At 29.2% G+C, this 19,869-nt stretch overlaps 1 protein-coding gene across 1 annotated transcript in view; it reads right to left on the bottom strand.

Annotated features, from left to right (window-relative positions):
• The window catches only part of LOC129226392 (HIG1 domain family member 1A, mitochondrial-like), a 28,092-nt gene that overhangs the window by 7,982 nt on the left and 241 nt on the right, over window positions 1–19,869 (bottom strand). Inside the window, exon 2 of the mRNA XM_054860994.1 lies at window positions 5,078–5,185. Within this exon, the coding sequence (XP_054716969.1) occupies window positions 5,078–5,180 (103 nt within the window). The 5' untranslated portion in view covers window positions 5,181–5,185. The remainder of the gene's footprint in view (window positions 1–5,077; window positions 5,186–19,869) is intronic.

Genomic DNA, 19,869 nt, shown 5'->3' with positions numbered 1-19,869 from the left:
GCCGATTTTACCGCCATTTTTTTTAAATACGCATTTTTGGCAATTTTTGAAAAACTAAGCATTTTTTTGGAAATGCCTATAAGAAAATGAGCGGTTTCTTAATAAATACCATATTACTCATCTATAACTTGGGGGAAAATGCTTACAGAAATGAACTTCAAAGAATTGTTTAACGCAGGGAAAAATTACCGGAATATTTTCTTGAACTAAAAAGTACACGCGTAAGTCTGAAATTTTTGTGTTTTATTCCAACTGAAAACTAAAGAAATGAATATTGTCACATTATAATGCAATATTTTATTGAATGGCGTTTAATCAAAACCGTTTTAGAGCGGAAGTGACGTCGCAAAAGCGCGTGAAACAACGCGATTCTCGGATTATCCGGATAGTTGATGGTGGAATCTAGAAATCGTTTAAACGCAAGACTGTAATAAGGCTGCAGGAACTCATAAATTAAATTTCAGTTGGTATTAACTTAATGCAAAAGCAAAAGTTATTAATAATCGCGAATGAGAAACCTTTATAAAAAAGTGACAAAAAAATACGCATTCATGAAAACAAATTCTCTTATACACTATAGCAGAAGAATCGCACATTTACGTTCAAAAACTTGTTTCTTGCCCTTCCTTTCATTCTCTTTCATTTTAAAACATCAAAAATTGGTGTTTTTCTTTCCTTTTCAAAATGAATGCGAGGGTGTCAGGTCTTATTGAATAACTTAAGGTTTTTGGCGTTTAAATTATTCTCTCACTAGCAGTTTTTAATGTTTCGATATTGATAAGCATTTCTGAACTGTTTTCTTCTTATTTCAGTGTTCGCGCTCAACTATCCGTAACCTGGGTCCCAGGGACCCATTAATGAAATAGATTTGGGTCCTTTGGTGGAAAAAATGAGTCCCTTAAATTTTTAAACAGGAAATCTTAGCTTATAAACGAATAATATAAAAATATTTATACTGGGGGGGGGGGGAGGCATGAAATAAAATAAATTGGTTATTTTTGCCCTACGTTTTTGTGATTTTATCATTGTAAAATTATTTTCAAATAATACACTTGCAAGACTTAGTTATGTGAGAAACTATTTGGTCAGTTACAATGAGATTAACTCATAATTTACTTTAAAAATGGGTTTTACCATAAAATATAAAACAAGTGCCTCTGATTGATCAAGCAAAAAGCACTCCCTTAACCTTTGTTTTCCTGGAAATTTTTCTTAGCGAAAAAAAGCAAACAGACCCCCCCCCCCCTTTCCCAATTATCATTGGCAATTAGATAATAATAATAATAAATCGCAAGCGAATGAACCCAACGCAAAAATCGCGATCGCAAATCGAAACATTTTCTCATATGAGTGTGAAAATTGCTCATTTGCAATCTTAAATCAGTATATTTGACTTTATTTTGACTCGTTCAAAATATCTGTTTTGGTTTTTGTTCTATTTTTAAAATCGCGCCATTTTGAAAATGGCGCGATCGATTAATACCCAACTTTTGCAAGTCCAAATAAAAATAACCTATTAGAAAAAGAACAAGGTTAAGGTGCTTTTGTATAAAATTCAAGTATTCATAAGCAATTTAACAAGAGAAATGTAAAGTTCCGAACTCTTTGTGTTTAGCGCGATCTGGAAAATGTTCGCCATTTTTTTTCTCCCCTCTTTTTATTGGGGATGCGAAGTGATGATTTTCAAAAGTAATTCTGGTTACATGAATGCCAAATTGCAATATTTTTACTGTACAATTGTCTTGTATTAATCCTGAAGATTGCATTGAAAACCTCTTTTATTTTTAGTCTTCGTTTCTGTTTTTAGGAATTTCCTCAAGATAAAAGTTGAGGGAAAGCTTATTCTTAGAATACAGTACAATGGGCTACTTGTGAACTTGCTCCCTGAGCTCTGCCCAGGAGGTCACTGTAAGCTCCAGTCTTATGACTGAAATCCCATTGACTGGTCCACAATTGGGGTGTGTTTGAATAGCTGATAAACAGATAGGGTCATTTTAGTCCTTTCCTGTTGATTCTCCTGGTCATTTTGAAGCTTAAAAGCATTTACTAAATAGATCTTTAGCATTTCCTCCCTTCTTTTTCTGGTTCTTATCTTTTGGGTTTTCTGGGTCCCTGGGACCCGATTTTTCGCGGAAGTTGCGTCCCTTTCCCGCGAATTTGCGTAAAAAACCCGCTTATAGCGCGTAAACGCGAACCCTGTATTTTAATACGTATTACTATTTATTATAGTAATTTAAGTTTTATAAACAATCAGCCAAAAGCTCTTTTTAGCGATCCAGAAAACCAGGAAATTCAGATATCCGGGATAGCTATGGTATCGAACTTCCCGGATAATTGGTTCTCTACTGTAACAAAAAATAATTGTATAACAAAACTAACATGACAAGTAAACTGAATTAGCAGTTTTTGATAGACATAGACTGGAGAAAAGAAAAAAACAACAAGCATTGTTTTTTCCACCAATACAGTTAAAGGAATTAAGCCAATAAAATCTTATGAGTGTTGTTTTAAAGAGGAAGGGCTAAAGGTGTCAAATCGAATTGCTTAATCCGTCACTTCTTGCAAAGAAAACTTTAACATTCTAATTTGAGGCGCAAACTAGTTTAAAAAATTGATAAAGTTAAAATTTTTGAAAGGAAAACGGCAAAAATGTATGTTCTGCCGGTCCGATGAATGTTTTTTGTGGCTCTGGGCCGGTAAGCTACCGATAATATACATGGGCCAATCCAGGATTTTTTTATCGCTACCTTATTTTTGTGAAAGTATTGCATCATTCTATTTTTGTGAAAGTTTTTTTTTTTATATCAGCATTGTTTTTGTGAAATTTTAGAGGCATCCAAATTTTTTGTAGAAGTAGAACAAGTGAAATTTTATTTCGAAAGGTGTAAATGTCATCTAGTATTATTTTTTAACAGGTTTCGTTTTTTGGGGAGGGAGCTAAAAACCAAAGAAGTACGAAAAATACCATCGTAATTTCAGCTTAATGGGCTATGTACTGTGCACAATATAAAAAATGATGAGAAAAAACGGTTTCCCAAAACAGATGTTGAAAGATTGCGATAATATTGTATAAATACACTTTGGCTAGAAACAGCTAAAAATGAGTTAAAATACCACAAAAAGGTTTCTATTTAAGCGATTGTTCATATAAACCAGCTTCTAATTTTATTTTATGAGTATATTTTGTTTTAAACAGAGAAACAAATTTCATATTTTAAAATGCGAATTTTTGTGAAATTTTCGATGTTTTTGTGAAGCTACCGATTTTATTACTTGATTTTTGTGAAAGTACCGATTTCAAAATAAAATTTTTGTGAAGGTACCGAAAAACGGTAGCAAAACCAGCCTGTATTGGGCCCTGTTATAGTTACCACAATAACCAGTTATCATATCATATATCAGTTTTTATTTTCAAATCAAATTAAATTTTCAAATTATGCATAATTGCAAATACACATGAAACAAATTAGCCGTTTAATGTATTATTTTACTTCCGCTTTAAGAGAATTAATTTTATTATTTTATTCATTTTAAATTAACACAGTGGAATCTTGATTATCAGAGCTAATTGGGCTGCCCAAGATGTCAAAAATCTCGGTTAGTAAAAACTTTGTAAAAAAACTTCTCAGGATTGCAAGTTCTTAAAATGTATTAATTAAAAATACAATGGAATATTTTCAAAAGATTAACAGATGAAAAGTTATGTTTTACAGTGAAAAAACAAAAATGAAAAATAACCTGTAGGAAGTTTTAAAAAGTCAATTGAAGTTTTCAACAATACCAAGATAAATACTGAAAGCTGCATTAAGAAAACACAAATTTATTTTCAAATTGAAGATTCTTCGTTTTATTAAATATAGTTTTTTAAAAAAAAGGCTTTATTGTCGGCTCGGGTTGAGAGAAACCTCGGTTAATCTTGATTTTTTTCAAATTGAAAATTCTTCATTTTATTAAATTTACATTATTATTATTATTTATTTATTATTATTTTTTTTTTAAATGCTTCATTATCAGCTCGGTTAAGAGAAACCCCAGTTAATCTTGATTTAAATCTGTTAAATCGAGATGCCATTAGATTTCAGGGTTGGCGAGTTTGAATTGGGTGGAAAAAAGTCATTTTTACACCAGACAAAAAAACAGATTTTTTCCAGTTTCAGCCAAAGTGGCAAAACTAGAATTTCAACCGACAACTTGTATAAATTTTTCTTAACTTGTTTCCTCAGCAACTTGATAAAAAAATATTAAATATACATCATTAAAACTTGAATCTTGGTTTACTTGTTTTCTAGTTTGACTTGTTTTAAAAGTTTAAGATTTTTAAGACTTTCATCTTTAAATTTTTCAGAAATTGAGAAAAATAGGCCAATGGTCCAATGGACAAGTAGCTACACTTTTAGTTGTCCATTCCTGCATCCTGGGTTCAAATAACAAAAAATAATGACAAATAGAGTGAACTATCAGTTTTCGATAGACATAGACTGGGGAAGAGAAGGAAACAACAAGCATTTTTTTTTTTCACCAATACAGTTAAAGGAATTAAGACAATAAAATTTTATGAGGGGGGAGGAAGGCTAAAGGTGTCAAAATACTGTTCAAATTGCTTAATGTGTCACTTGAACATTCTAACTTAAGGAACAAACTAGTTTTAAAAAATGATGAAGTTTAAATTTTTTAGAATGGAAACAGGAATAAAACTTCACTGGTCTGGGCCACTAAAATTTATGTTCTGCTGGTCCGATGAATGTTTTTGTGGCCAGTGGGTCACAGTATTATTAACTTATAATGTAAAGGTGATTGGTTGTCTTATGGAACTAGATATTTACAGAAAGATTTTCTTTCTTTCTTGATAACTTTCCTCAGATATTTATTCTTGGACAAAGGTGGAAAAAATACTCCTTTATTGAGGAAAAAAGTCATATTTCTCCATATTACTCTACCACTTCTATAAAAATTAAACAGCTCAAACATCTTAATGGAATCAGTTTAGAAAATCTAAACAATATCACAATTTTTAAAAAATCAAAGAATTACTTATAAAAATATTAGGTTTTTTTTCTTTTCTAAGTCAAGCACTTACCAACCACCATGAGGGGGTTATCTTTCCATTTTCGAGCGAATTTTCCGGTGGTTGATTCCTCCGTGTAAGAGATGTCGGGCTTTTCTTGTGTGGGAGCTGACATTCTGGCTGCGAATTAAAAAGAACACATTTACTAACATTTTTAAAACAAACTTTTCACTACATAAATTTCTTTAAAATTTCTTTTCAGTTGAAGTGAAAGGCTTTTTTTTTTTTTTTTTGGTAACAAAAACAACTTTTGGTGACATACCATGAATGAAAAGTTTCTACTCAGGGCCCAATACAGGCTGGTCTTACTGTTTTTTGGTTCTTTCACAAAAAAAGTATTTTAAAATCGGTACTTTCACAAAAATCAAGTTATAAAATTAGTAGCTTCACAAAAACATTTTTTTAAAAAAATCAAAAGTTTCACAAAAATCTGCATTTTAAAATCTAAAATTTGTTTCTTTATTTAAAACAAAATTCACTCATAAAATAAAATTCCAAGCTGATTTATATGAACACTTTCTTTAGTAAGGACTTTTTTGTAACATTTTAACTCTTTTTTTGATTTATTTGCACTTAAGCAACTTCATGGCAATCTTTTAGCATTTGCTTTGTGAGACCGTTTTTCTGATCATTTCCTGAATTGTACACAGTACTAAGCCTATTGAGCTAAATTTACGATGTCATTTTGCGTACTTCATAGAATTTTAGCTCCCCCTCCCCCACCAAAAAACAAAAACCCGATACAAATGACAGTAGATAGGGCCCAATACAGGCTGATTTTGATACCGTTTTTCGGTACCTTCACAAAAATCTTGTTTTGAAATCGGTACTTTCACAAAAATCAATAAAATCAGTAGCTTCATAAAAACATAAAATTTCAAAAATTCGTATTTTAAAATATAAAATTTATTTCTGTTTAAAACAAAATTGACTCATAAAATAAAATTCGAAGCAGGTTTATATGAACAATCGCTTAAATAGAAAGCTTTTTGTAGTATTTTAACTAATTTTGAGCTGTTTCTCGCCAAAGTGTATTTATGCAATATTATCGCAATCTTTCAACATGTTTTGGGAAACCGTTTTTCTCATAATTTCCTATATTCTACACAGTACATAGCCCATTAAGCTGAAATTATGATGGTATTTTTTGTACTTCTTAGGTTTTTAGCTCCCAGCCCCCCCCCCCCCAAAAAAAAAAAAAAACGAAACCTGTTAAAAATAATACTAGATGACATTGACACTTTTGGAACTAAAATTTCACTTATTCTACTTCTATTTTACAAAAATGAGGATACCTCTTTCTAAAATTTCATAAAAACAGTGCTAATGATAATAAAAAAAAAAACTTTCACAAAAAAAGAATGATGCAATACTTTCACAAAAATAGGTAGCGAGAAAAAAATCCTGGATTGGCTCCTGGTAGATGACATTTGTATTTTCAAACTAAAATTTCAGGTGTTCTACTTTTATTTAAAAAAAAAATATTGTCTGCAAAAAAATCACAAAAACTGCTGAAAGCGAAAAAAAAAAAAAACTTTCACAGAAATAGAATGTGCTGCAATTCTTTCACAAAAATAGGAAGAGAGAAAAAAAATCTGGATTGGTCCCTGCTACTAAAAACTAACATTTTTAGTTATCAACTTTTCTTTCCACATTCACAATGAAATTGTATTTCTCAAAAATTTCTCCTTGAAATCATTAAAGAGTAAATTTTAAATTGGAATACACTCACTTCTCGTGACAGAGCTCAGAAACCATACGAAATATTTTCAAGCTTCAATTTTGTAAGATGGCATTTCTCTTAATCTCATATTATGTCGGTCAAATGAGTTTTACTTTCGACAAAATTTAAAAACAGTTCTTGCAAAATTGCGTCTTTAAGATATTTCTTAATGATTTCTGGAGTGCTTGATGGAATTAACAATTTTCCTTAAGAAATTATCCCAAGGGGCCATTACATTGGATCGTATTGACGTGTCCAGTGTATCATTATAGTGAAACCAAGAAAACAATAAAGATTAACTAAACCATGGACATATTGAATTAAGAACTAATCAAGAGTGAGAAACACTTTGAATTTATTAAAATTTAGAAATTAGATGCAAAATGTGTTCGTAAAGCAAAAATTAGAACAGTAGCAAAAAAATACAACACTGCATCATAGTATCATTCCCTTGGGTCTAAGGACCTTTAATCCTCAGAATTTTCGACTTTCTGGAAAAAATATATGTTATGCATAATTTTATTCTGAACAATTTGATACCTTATTTATTACCATACGCCAAAAACTGTTCAAGTTATCGTAAAAATGCTTAAACTTTCCCCGTAGAGATTTATGTTAACAGCAGCTGTTTAAGCCTCTTTTTCTCAGGTGCCGATTTCTTCGGTTTTCTCGTTTTGCGCGCATGATATTTCATAAAGTTTCTTATATATTTCCGTAAAACTTTTCATGCATATTTGTCTGATACATCTTAACGATCTGAACCTGAATTTCAACTAAAAAATTAAAGTTAATATTTTAAAAAAAATATTTTTTTACCCAAAATTTTGTAAATTTTCGATATTAACTTACCAAATTTCAAAAAAATAAATATACAATTTAAAAAAAATAAATTTAGGTTCAGGTCATAAATATAAACCAGATAAACATACAATAAAAGTTTTACGGACATATATAAGAAACTTTCTGAGATATCATGCGCGCAAAACGAGAAAACCGAAGAAACCGGCACCTGAGAAAAAGAGGCTTAAACAGCTACTGTTAACATAAATCTCAATGGGGAAAGTTTAGGCATTTTTACAATAACTCGAAAAGTTTTTGGCGCATAGTAATAAATAAGGTATCAAATTGTTCAGAATTAAACTGTGCATAACATATATTTTTTCCAGAAAATCGAAAATTTTGAAGTTTAAAGGTCCTTAGACCCCTTAAAATCTAATTTCCTCAGGGATATTCCATTACTTCCAGAGATTGTTTGATCTTTTAAGATTTTGGGGTTAGATTAGATCCACTTAAATTAATGTTTAGAGTACAGTAAAGTCTTGAAAACTTGAGGTAATCAGGGTTGTCCTATTTTGTCCACACCTGAAAAAACCGTCCTGGACAAAATGTCATTTCGTCCACTTCATCAGTAAACTGAAAGTTTTGAGTTAAAAATTTGAAGTTTGAAAATGATAATAATTATTTAGATTTTTCCCAATTCAAGTTCTATTTTAACATAAAAATAGCATACATAAATATCTATATAAACAATTGATTGTAAAATATTTTAAAGTGAAAATGAAAAAAGTAAGATCAGTTGAAGTTTGTGTAAGTGTGTTTATAAATCAAATGAGTGTTAAAATAAATTATAATGCATGTAATAGCATTTATAAAACAGGCACACCAGCTGTAAATTTTATGATGTTTATCTGTGATATGAAGGTTCATTGCCCATAATAAGTGCATTTATGAAATTAAAAAGTAGAAACAAAAAGTTTTTAAAGGTTAGTTTCAAAACATTAAAAACCATATTTAAAAAGAAAAACTACTTTGATATTAATAAAAGAAATGTTGGCATGAAGCAGGGGCCAATCCAGGATATTTTTCTCACTACCTATTTTTGTGAAATATTGCATCATTCTATTTTTGGAAAGTTTTTTTTTTATCAGCATTGTTTTTGTGAAATTTTAGAGGCATCCTAATTTTTGTAAAAAAGAAGTAGAACAAGTGAAATTTTAGTTTGAAAAAGTGTAAATGTCATCTAGTATTATTTTTAACAGGTTTTGTTTTTGGGGAGGGGGGGGGGGGAGCTAAAAACCTAAGAAGTACCAAAAATACCATCGTCATTTCAGCTTAATGGGCTATGTAATGTGTACAATATTGGAAATGATGAGAAAAACGGTTTCCCAAAACAGATGTTGAAAGATTGCGATAATATTGCATAAATACATTTTGGCGAGAGACAGCTAAAAATGAGTTAAAATACCACAAAAAGGTTGCTATTTAAGCGATTGTTCATATAAACCTGCTTAGAATTTTATGTTATAAGTAAATTTTGTTTTAAACAGATAAACAAATTTTGTATTTTAAAATGCAAAATTTTGTGAAATTTTCGATGTTTTTGTGAAGCTACCTGATTTTATTACTTGATTTTTGTGAAAGTACCTATTTCAAAACAAGATTTTTGTGAAGGTACCGAAAAACGGTAGCAAAATCAGCCTATATTGGGCCCTGTGAAGTGAAATCTGTTCTTGCAATACAAATGTGGTGATTAGCAACAGGCTCTGACTAGGCTGTTCTCCTAGTCAATTTATTAGTCCCTAATGAAGATTAATGGCCCTTTTAAAGCTATTTGCCCTCTTGTCTATTATAGCCTCTTCCGACATACTGTTCTGAGTACCCCCATACTAAAATAGTAATTTTTCTTAATTTATATGACATTAACAAATCCATAAAATACGCCGAGTACATAAATATTTTACTATGGGATAAACATCAATAAAAACTCGAAAAATATAACAGTTATAAAATATTTTTAATTTATATAAATCTTTGGTTTGTAAGTTTGTCTCCGAGCATTTCATCCGACTTTCCCATTGAGTTTATTTCCTACTATGGTATATAATTGCCTAATTATGCCCAATAGCTTATTCACATTGTTAAATTTTATTACTTTTAAGCAGGGTTGGGTTTTTTGCCGGGACAGTGGAAAAAACCATGGAAAAAACGGCAAAACCTAATTACAAATTAAGTAGCATTATATTGTTAATCAAGAAGTAGTGATAATATAATATAAATAATGCACTTTAATATTTTAGTTATGTCTCTCCATGTTACTTCTAATTTATAAGGTGAAAAATAAATTAAAAACAAATGTTGGGATTGCAAAACTTAAGATTTTAAATGTTTGCTAAAACAATTTTTTCAGAATGAGCCAATTCCTTCAATGCTAAAACAAAGAATGTTTACTTAAGCTTTTTTAATAAAAAGATTGAATTCTAATTATATATATATACATATATTTAATTAATCACTTTTTTTTATCCCATTAAGATTTTTAAGCAATTTAATTAATAACAGAATATTTACTTAAATATAGAAAAATATTAACTTTTCCTCAGTAAAGAAATAATGCATTTACATGCAGTTACAGTAGGAAGATTTCTGCACACTAGTCACAACTCTTCAAATGTGTCCTACAAGTTCTGCTGCAATAGAGAGATATTCTTTTTTTTTTTTTTTTGTACAATCAAAAATACGAAACCGTTTGTCAGTTGCTTCTCTCACAAAACTAGTTTATTGCTATGCCATGCTTAAACAACAAATAGGTTTTGATGAAGATGGTATAGACTATGATGATTTAAGTGATATTTCAATTTAAAGAAATGCGCATTTTGCTTTTTAATTACTTTTATTTCTTTTATTTTATAGTTGTATCTTGATTAAGTATACTTTATATAGATATTTAGTATTCTGTAAAAAATGCTATAATAAACAAGCTAATTACATTTTCATTGTAAGTTAATTATTCATCTTAGATGTTAATAACTGAAATTTTATGTTAATGTTTAAAAATTTAAAAGTAAAAATGCTCCATAACTTTAAAAGTAAGTTAAACCTTAAAATTTTTTTTTAACTATAAAAATAATTTAATTAAAATTTTATCAAAATCTTTTCATGCTTTTACTTTTATATAAAAGGAAAAAAAAACTGTCCGTAAGTTGTTAACACAAAATCTATTTTTGCCAATTTGGCAAAAACCTATTTTTGCCGGGCGGTTTAAACTGTGGTTTTTTCCGCCCCCGGCAAAAACTTGCCAACCCTGCTTTTAAGTAAATTATGATCTAAAATCAGCTGTACCAATGTGTAATTAAGATTTTTTTAGATTTATGAAATTCTAAAGCTAATGATTCTGTTTTAATTAAATAATTAATGCATAATGGAAAATGTATTAGAATAATATACTAATGTTATTACACCATAACAATAAATTTATCTATTTATAATCAGTTTATTTTTCATTTCGTCCATTTTGTCCAGTTTCTTCCGGCGTCCCGGACTTTTTACAGAAAAGTGGACAAAATAGCAACCCTGAAGGTAATTGGGGCCCACACTGCCTCAGATTACTGAAAATCGGATTTTCCAAAAAAAATTCTCGATTTAAACTTTATACTATTCATAAGACATAAATAACTATAGGGCAATTCCACCGTTACGGACGTAACAATCACAGACTTTAAATACACATAATTTTAATTTGGTTTCATTAAAAGCTACAAAATTTTTTTCTATTGTACAGTTTTGTGTTATTTATGCCAGCAAAAATTTGGGTGTAGATTGCTTGATTACAAAAAGTAACCCAAAATTAAAACTACCTGTTACGGACGTAACTCAGAAAACAGCAAAATGTATACTTTGTCATACAATTGCCAATATTCCTGTGAATTATTCATAGATTTCTATAATTTTTTTTTTATATACTTGTTCTAGAGATTTCAAGCTTTCTAAAACCATAAAGTTTTCATGGAAATTGTTTGTAAAATTTATGATAAAAATTATTATATTTGTTACGGACGTAACAAAAAAGTGTTACGGACGTAACGTGTCTGATATGCGGATTGCACAAAGCAAGTAAAAGCTTAGATATACTAATAACTTTTGTTAGGAGAGTGCAATGGTATCTAGATTAACACATTATTTTGACTTTAAGTTATACCTCAATAGTTTTTAAAGATTTGGGGAGGTAGGGGGCAGGGCTCTCTGCGTATACCACCATGTAAATAAATATGTAAAAAATAAAATGTTGCATCATAAGAAGTAAAATTATCCAAGGGGAAATTAAGCAAAACAAAAGTAGAATTATTCAGTAACAAATAATTTTTTCAAATTTTTAACATGAACATGGAGGGGGGGGGGGTTCTACAAGGGAGTACTTTTTCAGTTTGAGAATTTTCGATGATTTCCTCTATTTCTCAACAAACATATTAACTGCCAAATTTCTTTTAAAGTTTAACAGCTGCCTTTGATTTCAATCGCTTTTTAATAGAATTGGAACGTTTTTGCCAAAGTTCTAAAAAAAGGTCGAAACTGAAAATGCATTTTGCCCAACATTTGCCTAAGTAATCTAAATCTTGCTTCAAAAATAAATGTGCTTTATCTGAGGATCAGATGTAGCTAGTTTAATATTTAGTACTTTTAACTCGAATTTAATTATGCTTTTTAATTTAAGTTTTAAAACTATAAAATATTGAATATATCAATGAAACAGTAATCTAAATATTAATTTTATGCAAAGAGTAAATACCAATAAAGTAACTCAGTAACTTTGGTTTAAACTATTAAACAACAGGACAAATTCTTATCTCTAAGTTAGTCTTTAAAAAATAAGAAGTAATATCAATTTGGCTATGCTTTCAGAATGATAGAAGTTTGAAGAGAAAAACTATAATTAATATATGTAATATGAATTTGAAAAAAAAAAAAAAAACTTCATTAATGAAAATTATGCACAAAATGCTTTGGATTTCATCATGTTAAATGATCGAGTAATTTTCACAAAAATCTACTTGGAGAACACTATTTTTTTGTGTCATAGTGCATTGATGAAACAAAGTTTGAGAAATTCAGGAATTGTCTAGAATATGTTTATGCAAGTTATTAAGCATTAATTGCTAATCTAGAATTATTAACATCAATTGAATTTATTGCATGATTTGGAGGACAAAAAATCTTACCTTGAGAGGTACACATGTTGTTGCCTCAGAGCAACAGTAGGATATCTTAGTGTTATTCCTATTTTTATATGTATTAATGTTGCTCTTAGGCGACAATGTGTATTTCAATAATTTAAAAAAATTGAATTAAATATAAACTAATATTTATAAAAATTTGAAAATCAGAGAATCAGAAGTTCTGTTATATCATATTACATATCATACACTATATTTTCATTGCCCATCCTGTACTTTTTTTCTTTTTAATTGAAAATATACATGTGTTACGGACGTAACGTACTGCTTTTTGTTACGTCCGTAACAAAAAATGTTACGTCTGTAACGCCATTTTTTTAAAAACTAAAGAAATTCTAATGTTTTAAACTATGGTAAACAATGACTCTGATGAATTGCTAAAAAGGCAAAAAAGGATTTCTTTTAATTTTGATTTTTTAGGAAGTAATGACAACTTTTGTTAAATTTTTGTTACGGACGTAACATTGAACTTCCTTTTTTTAAAATTTAAATTGCCTAATTTTATTTTGTAAAAAAACTAAAATAAATGCATGTTATTATAGTATTAGGTTAATAGAGTAAACTGTACTGCAATTAATTTTGTTTATTTTTATTTCGCTATTAGAAATAAGGGTTTGAAAATGTGGTATTTTTTTCTGATTGTTTTGAAGATCTGACTATCATACTTCCAAGTAGGAAAAAAATTTATTATTTAATTTTTATTAAAAAGCAATGGAATATTCTAAAAATACACATTTCAAGCTTTAAAATGATATATAATATAGCAACATAACTGCAATATGAAATTTTGACCTACTGGTTTCACTTTTCATGGAATTGCCCTATATTAACTTTTTACTTCAATATAAAAGAAAAGGAGGAATCGTCTTTACGAAAAGTTTTACCACTTAAATTTCAACATAACTTCAGTTACAACTAAAAACATACTTTGAAACAGTCCATGAATCCATTTCAAGGATAGGTTGTCCACTTCCTTCTTTTAAAAAAAGTATAATAGGATAATTCTAAAAGAGTGTTACATGTTCTTTTTCTAGAAAATTGATGTTAATTTCAAGTCATTAAATACACTAAGTTGCTTTCTAATGTATGATCCACTTTGTCCATCGTATCTTCTAGTTGATAAATACCGAAAAAAAAAGAGGTCAAATGTAAAATTTTTACTCATTTCAAGGGAGGATAACTCGCGTAGGGGACGGAAACACAAAATTAAATATGGCAAAAACTAATCACTGGAACCATGCTAATAAGAATATGTAACTGTTGCTGTGTGTTTGCTTACCCTTTATTGGTTACAGTCCCTCAAAGATCAGAAAAATGACAAAAAATGACATTTTTAGACCCCTTTAAACCAAAAGGGGATGGAATTAAAATTAAAATTTCTGGCCAATTGAATGTTCCTTTCAAATACTATACATGTTATATATATATTGTTTTGTGTATTTGGTTTGTAAAAAAAATACAGGTCTTTGAAATTCAGCAATTTTGCTAGTTAATTTACGCACTAAAACAGAAAAAAAAGTGTGAAAACTTCATTGCATTTTCTTAAGTGGCCTATATAATATATTATACTGTAAAAACATATTTTAAGTATAAAAAACTATTTTAATTTGATAACTTAGAAATATTTGGACATGAATAAGTAGTTCATACTTGATTGAAAAAATTAGTAGTAAATTTATAGACTATCTACACACACAAATTTTCAATACACATTAACATATCTAAATTGCCTTAAACATATGCAAAAACATTATCTATACAAAATTTAAATTTTAAAAAGTGCATTTTTTATTTCTTGTTTGAGTGTAGTTTTGAAAAAATTAACTCACCTAGTAGTCCTATGGTTGTAATGATGACTCAAGTATATGGCATTTTGGAATGCTTTACCGAATTGCCGACACCAATTTTATTAGTTTAATAGAATAGATTCAGTTAAGAAAATTTTACGGATTCAGAAGATTTTGATTTTCAGATTTTAATCTATAAAACATTTTTATAATCACTCAAAACTTAAATTCAAATACAGTAGAGAACGAATTATCGGGGAAGTTTGGGACCATCGCTATCCCGGACATCTGAATTTCCCGGTTTTCTGAATCGCTAAAAAGCTCTGTTGGGCGATTGTTTATAAAACTTAAATTACTATGATAAATAGTAAAATGTATTAAAATAAGAAGAAAACAGTTCAGAAATAATTACAAATACTATTGGACATATTAAAAACTACTAGTGAAAGAATAATTTGAATACCAAAAAACTTCAAGTTCAACACCCACCACTTTTCGATGCTTTGAAACGGAAAAAAAAAATGAAGGGAAGGGGTAGGAACAAGTTTTTGAACGTAAAAGTGCGATTTTCCTGCTATAATGTATGAAAAAATTTGTTTTCATGGTCACGTTTTTCTTTAAATTTTATGAAGTTTTTGTGTTTGCGATTATACTGGGGTTATTGATTATTATTGTTTATTGCAATATCAATAGGAATTTGATTTATGAGTTCTTGCAGCCTCATTACAGTCTTGCGTTCAATGATTTCTAGATTTCACAATCAACTAACTATCCAAAAAATTCAAGAATCTGGTTTTCGACGTTTCCAGCAATTTTGCGGCGTCACTTACGCTCTAAGTGGCTTTAGTTCTAAAGGCCGTTCAATAAAATATTGCATTAGACATCGCGACGATATTCATTTCTTTAGTTTTCAATTGAAATAAAACACGAAAATTTCCAACTTACGAGTGCACTCTTAATTCAAAAAAATATTTCATCAATTTTGCCCTGCATAAAGGATAATTTGAAGATTGTTTTAGTAAACATTTTCCCCAGTTATACATGAGTAATATGATATTATTAAGAAGCAGTTCATATTCTTTTAGGTATTTCAAAAAAATGCTTAGTTTTTTTAAAAATTGCCAAAAATGCGTATTTTTTAAAAAATGGCGTGAAAATTCCTGGTTCCCTGATAAAAGGTTCTGCACTGTATAAATAAACCACCTAGAATTAAGCAGAACCTCGGTCTTTTGAGATTCTACACTTACCAATTTATCTAAATGTGATTTAACAACAATGAGTCATTTAAAAAGCTATAATTTTGCCATTTAAAATTTCCAAATTCGCAAATAAATACCTGGGTCATTTTCCTTAAACAGAGCAATTTGGACAGGGCAAGGAATGGCATTCACCGTGCCAGGAAATGACACTTAGAGGAAATAATGCGTTTTACTGACGATATTATAATTTAAGTGGGAAAAGGAAACACTACTTTTATGAAATTGAAAAAGATCCAATGTCGTGGTATCCAAAAAGTAGTTATTGTCGTTATTTCTTTCCCTTACATTTTACAGGGGAATGACAAAAATTAAAGTTAACTTATATATTGTCATTACTGCAAACAACAAATATCAATGTCACTTAAAGTAAGGGGGGGAAACTCTATACAAACAAGAGTCAATCATTCATTGAGCGATTATTACAAAATTAAATGAATTATCAGAGACAGGGTAATGACAGTCATTAAAAATACTTATCAAGATTTAACTTGAGATCACCCGAATAAATACTCGACACTGTGCATTTATTCAAAAAGAACTAATTAAGATTATTTCTATGATGAGACCAGAATTCAAAGATTAAATTATGAGTTAATACAACTATTACCAGGTGTGAGAAACATTCATTTCATTCCTCGACAGGGGAATGACAAAAAATCAAAGGACATTTTTTACTATTTTTTTTAAATAGTGCAAACTTTGAAAAGTTTTTATTTTTCTATTTTACAACATTGCATAACACTTGTTAAGAGGTTAAACAACAATTTCTGTACAAATATGCATCGCTCCCTGAATCTCTAGAGCTGATTTTGCTTTAAGGTGGAGGTGGGGAGACACAGGGGAATGACATTTATCATGTCAAAAAATTATTTAAACAGGGGTCTGTCCAGGATTTTTCACAGGGTCCGTTTTTTGTGAAAAATCAAATAATTTTGTGAAAAATGAATTAATTTTGTGAAAAATGAATTAATTTTGTGAAAAATCAAAAATTTTCGCAAAAAAAATTTTTTTTTGTTAAAACAAAATTTTGGAACTTAGAGATGGCACAAACTGTATCAATTAAACTTAAAGTTGAGTGTTTTCCTCTTCTATTTCGAGAAAATCATTCTGGAGTGTTTTTCTGATATTTGGTGTGTGTGGAGGGGGGCATTGCTCTCTCAAGTATCAATATTTATCTACCATTTTTTTGTTACAATTACTTTAAATACTGTACAGAAATATATTATACTAGAAATATTTCTGTACAATATTTAAAATAATTGTAACAAAAAAATAAATAAAATAAAATTTAGAATAGGGGGTTCAGCATTTAACTTTTTGACCCAAGACACTCTTAAAAAGCACAGAATTTCGTTTGAAACTTATAAATTCCGTGATTTTAACAAAAATAAAAAGGTGTTTTAATTGTTTACCTCTTAACAAAGTGTAAATATCATCAAAAATTCGAAAAATCATATTCCCATAGCGGATGCAAAGAGATCGCAATTCTCAAAGTGAAGACATCAAAAGTATAAAAACGGCTTGTAAAAGAAATAGTTTTGATAAAATTATTTTAAAATTTCATTTTAAAGTCCTATGATAAACATTTCATTAATATCTGTGGACACAGTTGACGCAAAAAAAAATAACATAAAATAAAATAAATAAATAAAATAAACCATCTATTCAGCATTTTAATTTTTGACCCATAACAGAAAATGGAATTTTGCTTTAAAAACTTGAAATGAGAGTTCTAACAGAAATAAAGAGACTTTTCATTTATTTGCATCCTAATAAAGCGAAATTAGCTTGAAAAAAGAACAAAATATGATTCTCATATCGGATGTTAAAAGATTGCATTTTTCAAAATGTAGACATCTAAAGAAAAAAAAAACGCTAATTAAAAGAGTTAATTTAAAGTAATCATCCTTGTTAGTATCGAAAAATCAAAACCCATATAATTTTCTCCCAAAATAACAATTAAACATCGCACCGCACCATACCGCTCGCACCACACCGCTCCGTAAAAACGATGACCATCTGGTAAAATGAGAATATTTTCTAATCAAGTCATTATAAAGGTTCAATGCCAGATGCTAAGTGGTGATAATTTTAAAGTTGGTAACCCTATCTGAAGCGATCATATTTTTCCCCCACCCTTACTATCACTTTGTAGTTCTAAGTTCATTTCGAAAATATATATTATTATTGTTTATTAAATCATGAGTGGAGAAAAGTGCTTACCAATGCCTTTTCAGAAAAGTTTACAGCAACACCGCTGCTAATTAGGTGTGATAAAACAAACAACCATTATATTTATTTGGCAGTAGCAATTTTTTATCGCTTGCAGGAAGCAGGAACATCGCAAGAGTGCCGATTTTTTTTTTTTTTTTTTTTTTCAAAATTAGCCGATTTTGTATAAGCTGATCCCTCTAATTTGACTTTTAAAAAAATCCAAAAATTATCGGTTTATATCCAGAAATATGCGTTATTTTGCTTTTAGATTTGTTCTTTCAATAAACAATTTGTGAAAGATCCGATCTTGTTTATCAGAATTTTGTGAAGGGTCCGTTTTGTTTGATCGGGATTTTGTGAAAGGTCCGTTTTGTTTGATCGGGATTTTGTGAAAGGTCCGTTTTGTTTGATCGGGATTTTGTGAAAGGTCCGTTTTGGTTGATCGGATTTTTGTGAAGGGTCCGTTAACGGACCCAAATATCCTCTGGCCAGACCCCTGTTAAATGTATAATAATAATAAAGTGTTTGTTTAAACTTATTTTACAAACATAAAAACATGTTGTTAAAGCATTCTAGTGTCAGTTTTATTTCTATACTAGTTAGTTTGTTATTTTTTGAGCAAGGACAAAAATTTAGCAGTTTAGAGAAAATGACCCACCTATGTTTCATAATCAAGAGCACTTTTGCTAGCCTTATGCATTTTGAAACGCAGTCTTGAATTGCATTTTTTTAAAAAAATTTTTAAATCTTCGAATTCAGGTGGAAAGATAAGAAAACTTCCAAAAAGCCCACGTTACCAAATGCCCCACTTTATTGAATATGTACCAGAACCTGTGGTATTCGTTTGAGTGTTGCTGACAGAACTAATATCTTAAAACTAATTAAATAAAAATTGTGTTGTAAGTAAATTTGATCAAAATTTTAATGACGTGGAATTATTTTATCAAAGAAGATTGCTATATTCTGTTCTTTAAGTTCAGAGTTTCGTAAAAGCCCAGAAAAGGGATTCGATTTTCCATACGGTGAACTTCTGTTTAATAACATTAATTATTCACAAAACATGGAAGCATCATAAAACAGAAATTTTTGGCTCTGCAGAATTTTTTTTCAAACTGCTAACATTAATTTAAAAAAAAAAATCTAAAGTAAAATTTAAAAAAAAAGTTTATTTCTGTTAAAGCCTTTTAAAGCACATGTGTGAAAAAATAATGGTTTTGGCAGTTTTCTTCAGTTGGTGAAAAATCAAGCAAACTATATGTTATAGTAAAAAAAAAGGTTAAATTATTATTTTTTTTCTTTTGGGTCTCTTTCATATTTGAAAGAGGAATTTTTAATAATATTTTTTATAATTAATTTATTATTATTCGGTATATATATTTAATAATTTTTAATATTAAAAATACCAGTTTATTTCTGTTGAAAAGAATAATGGTTTTGGCAGTTTTCTTCAGTTGGTGAAAAATAAAGCAAACTATATGTTATAGTAAAAAATAAATAAATACATAAATAAATGATTTCAAGGCCTGCTTTTTTTGGCCTCTTTCATGTTTGAATATAAATGTAATTCTGGACAATTAATTCTTTCTCCAAAGTTCAAAACTGCAATGTGAACTTTAAACTGAGATGCGGCAATAGCACCGTTGATTACATCACCTCTTATTCCTCGACTACTTTGGTAGGATTATCTTGAGTAGATCTGTCAAACACTTCACTTAAAGATTTTAAATTAATAGAATAACTTAAAACCGAGTTCAAACACCGGTTAAAGCGCTAATGTTTGCAACAACACGTGGGTCATAAATCTTCCTCGTTA

This window comes from Uloborus diversus, chromosome 7, assembly GCF_026930045.1.
Source record: "Uloborus diversus isolate 005 chromosome 7, Udiv.v.3.1, whole genome shotgun sequence".
In the NCBI taxonomy this organism is placed as follows: Eukaryota; Metazoa; Arthropoda; class Arachnida; order Araneae; family Uloboridae; genus Uloborus; species Uloborus diversus.
The sequence above is the reverse complement of the archived record's forward strand: the minus strand, read 5'-3'. Positions and strand labels throughout refer to the sequence as shown.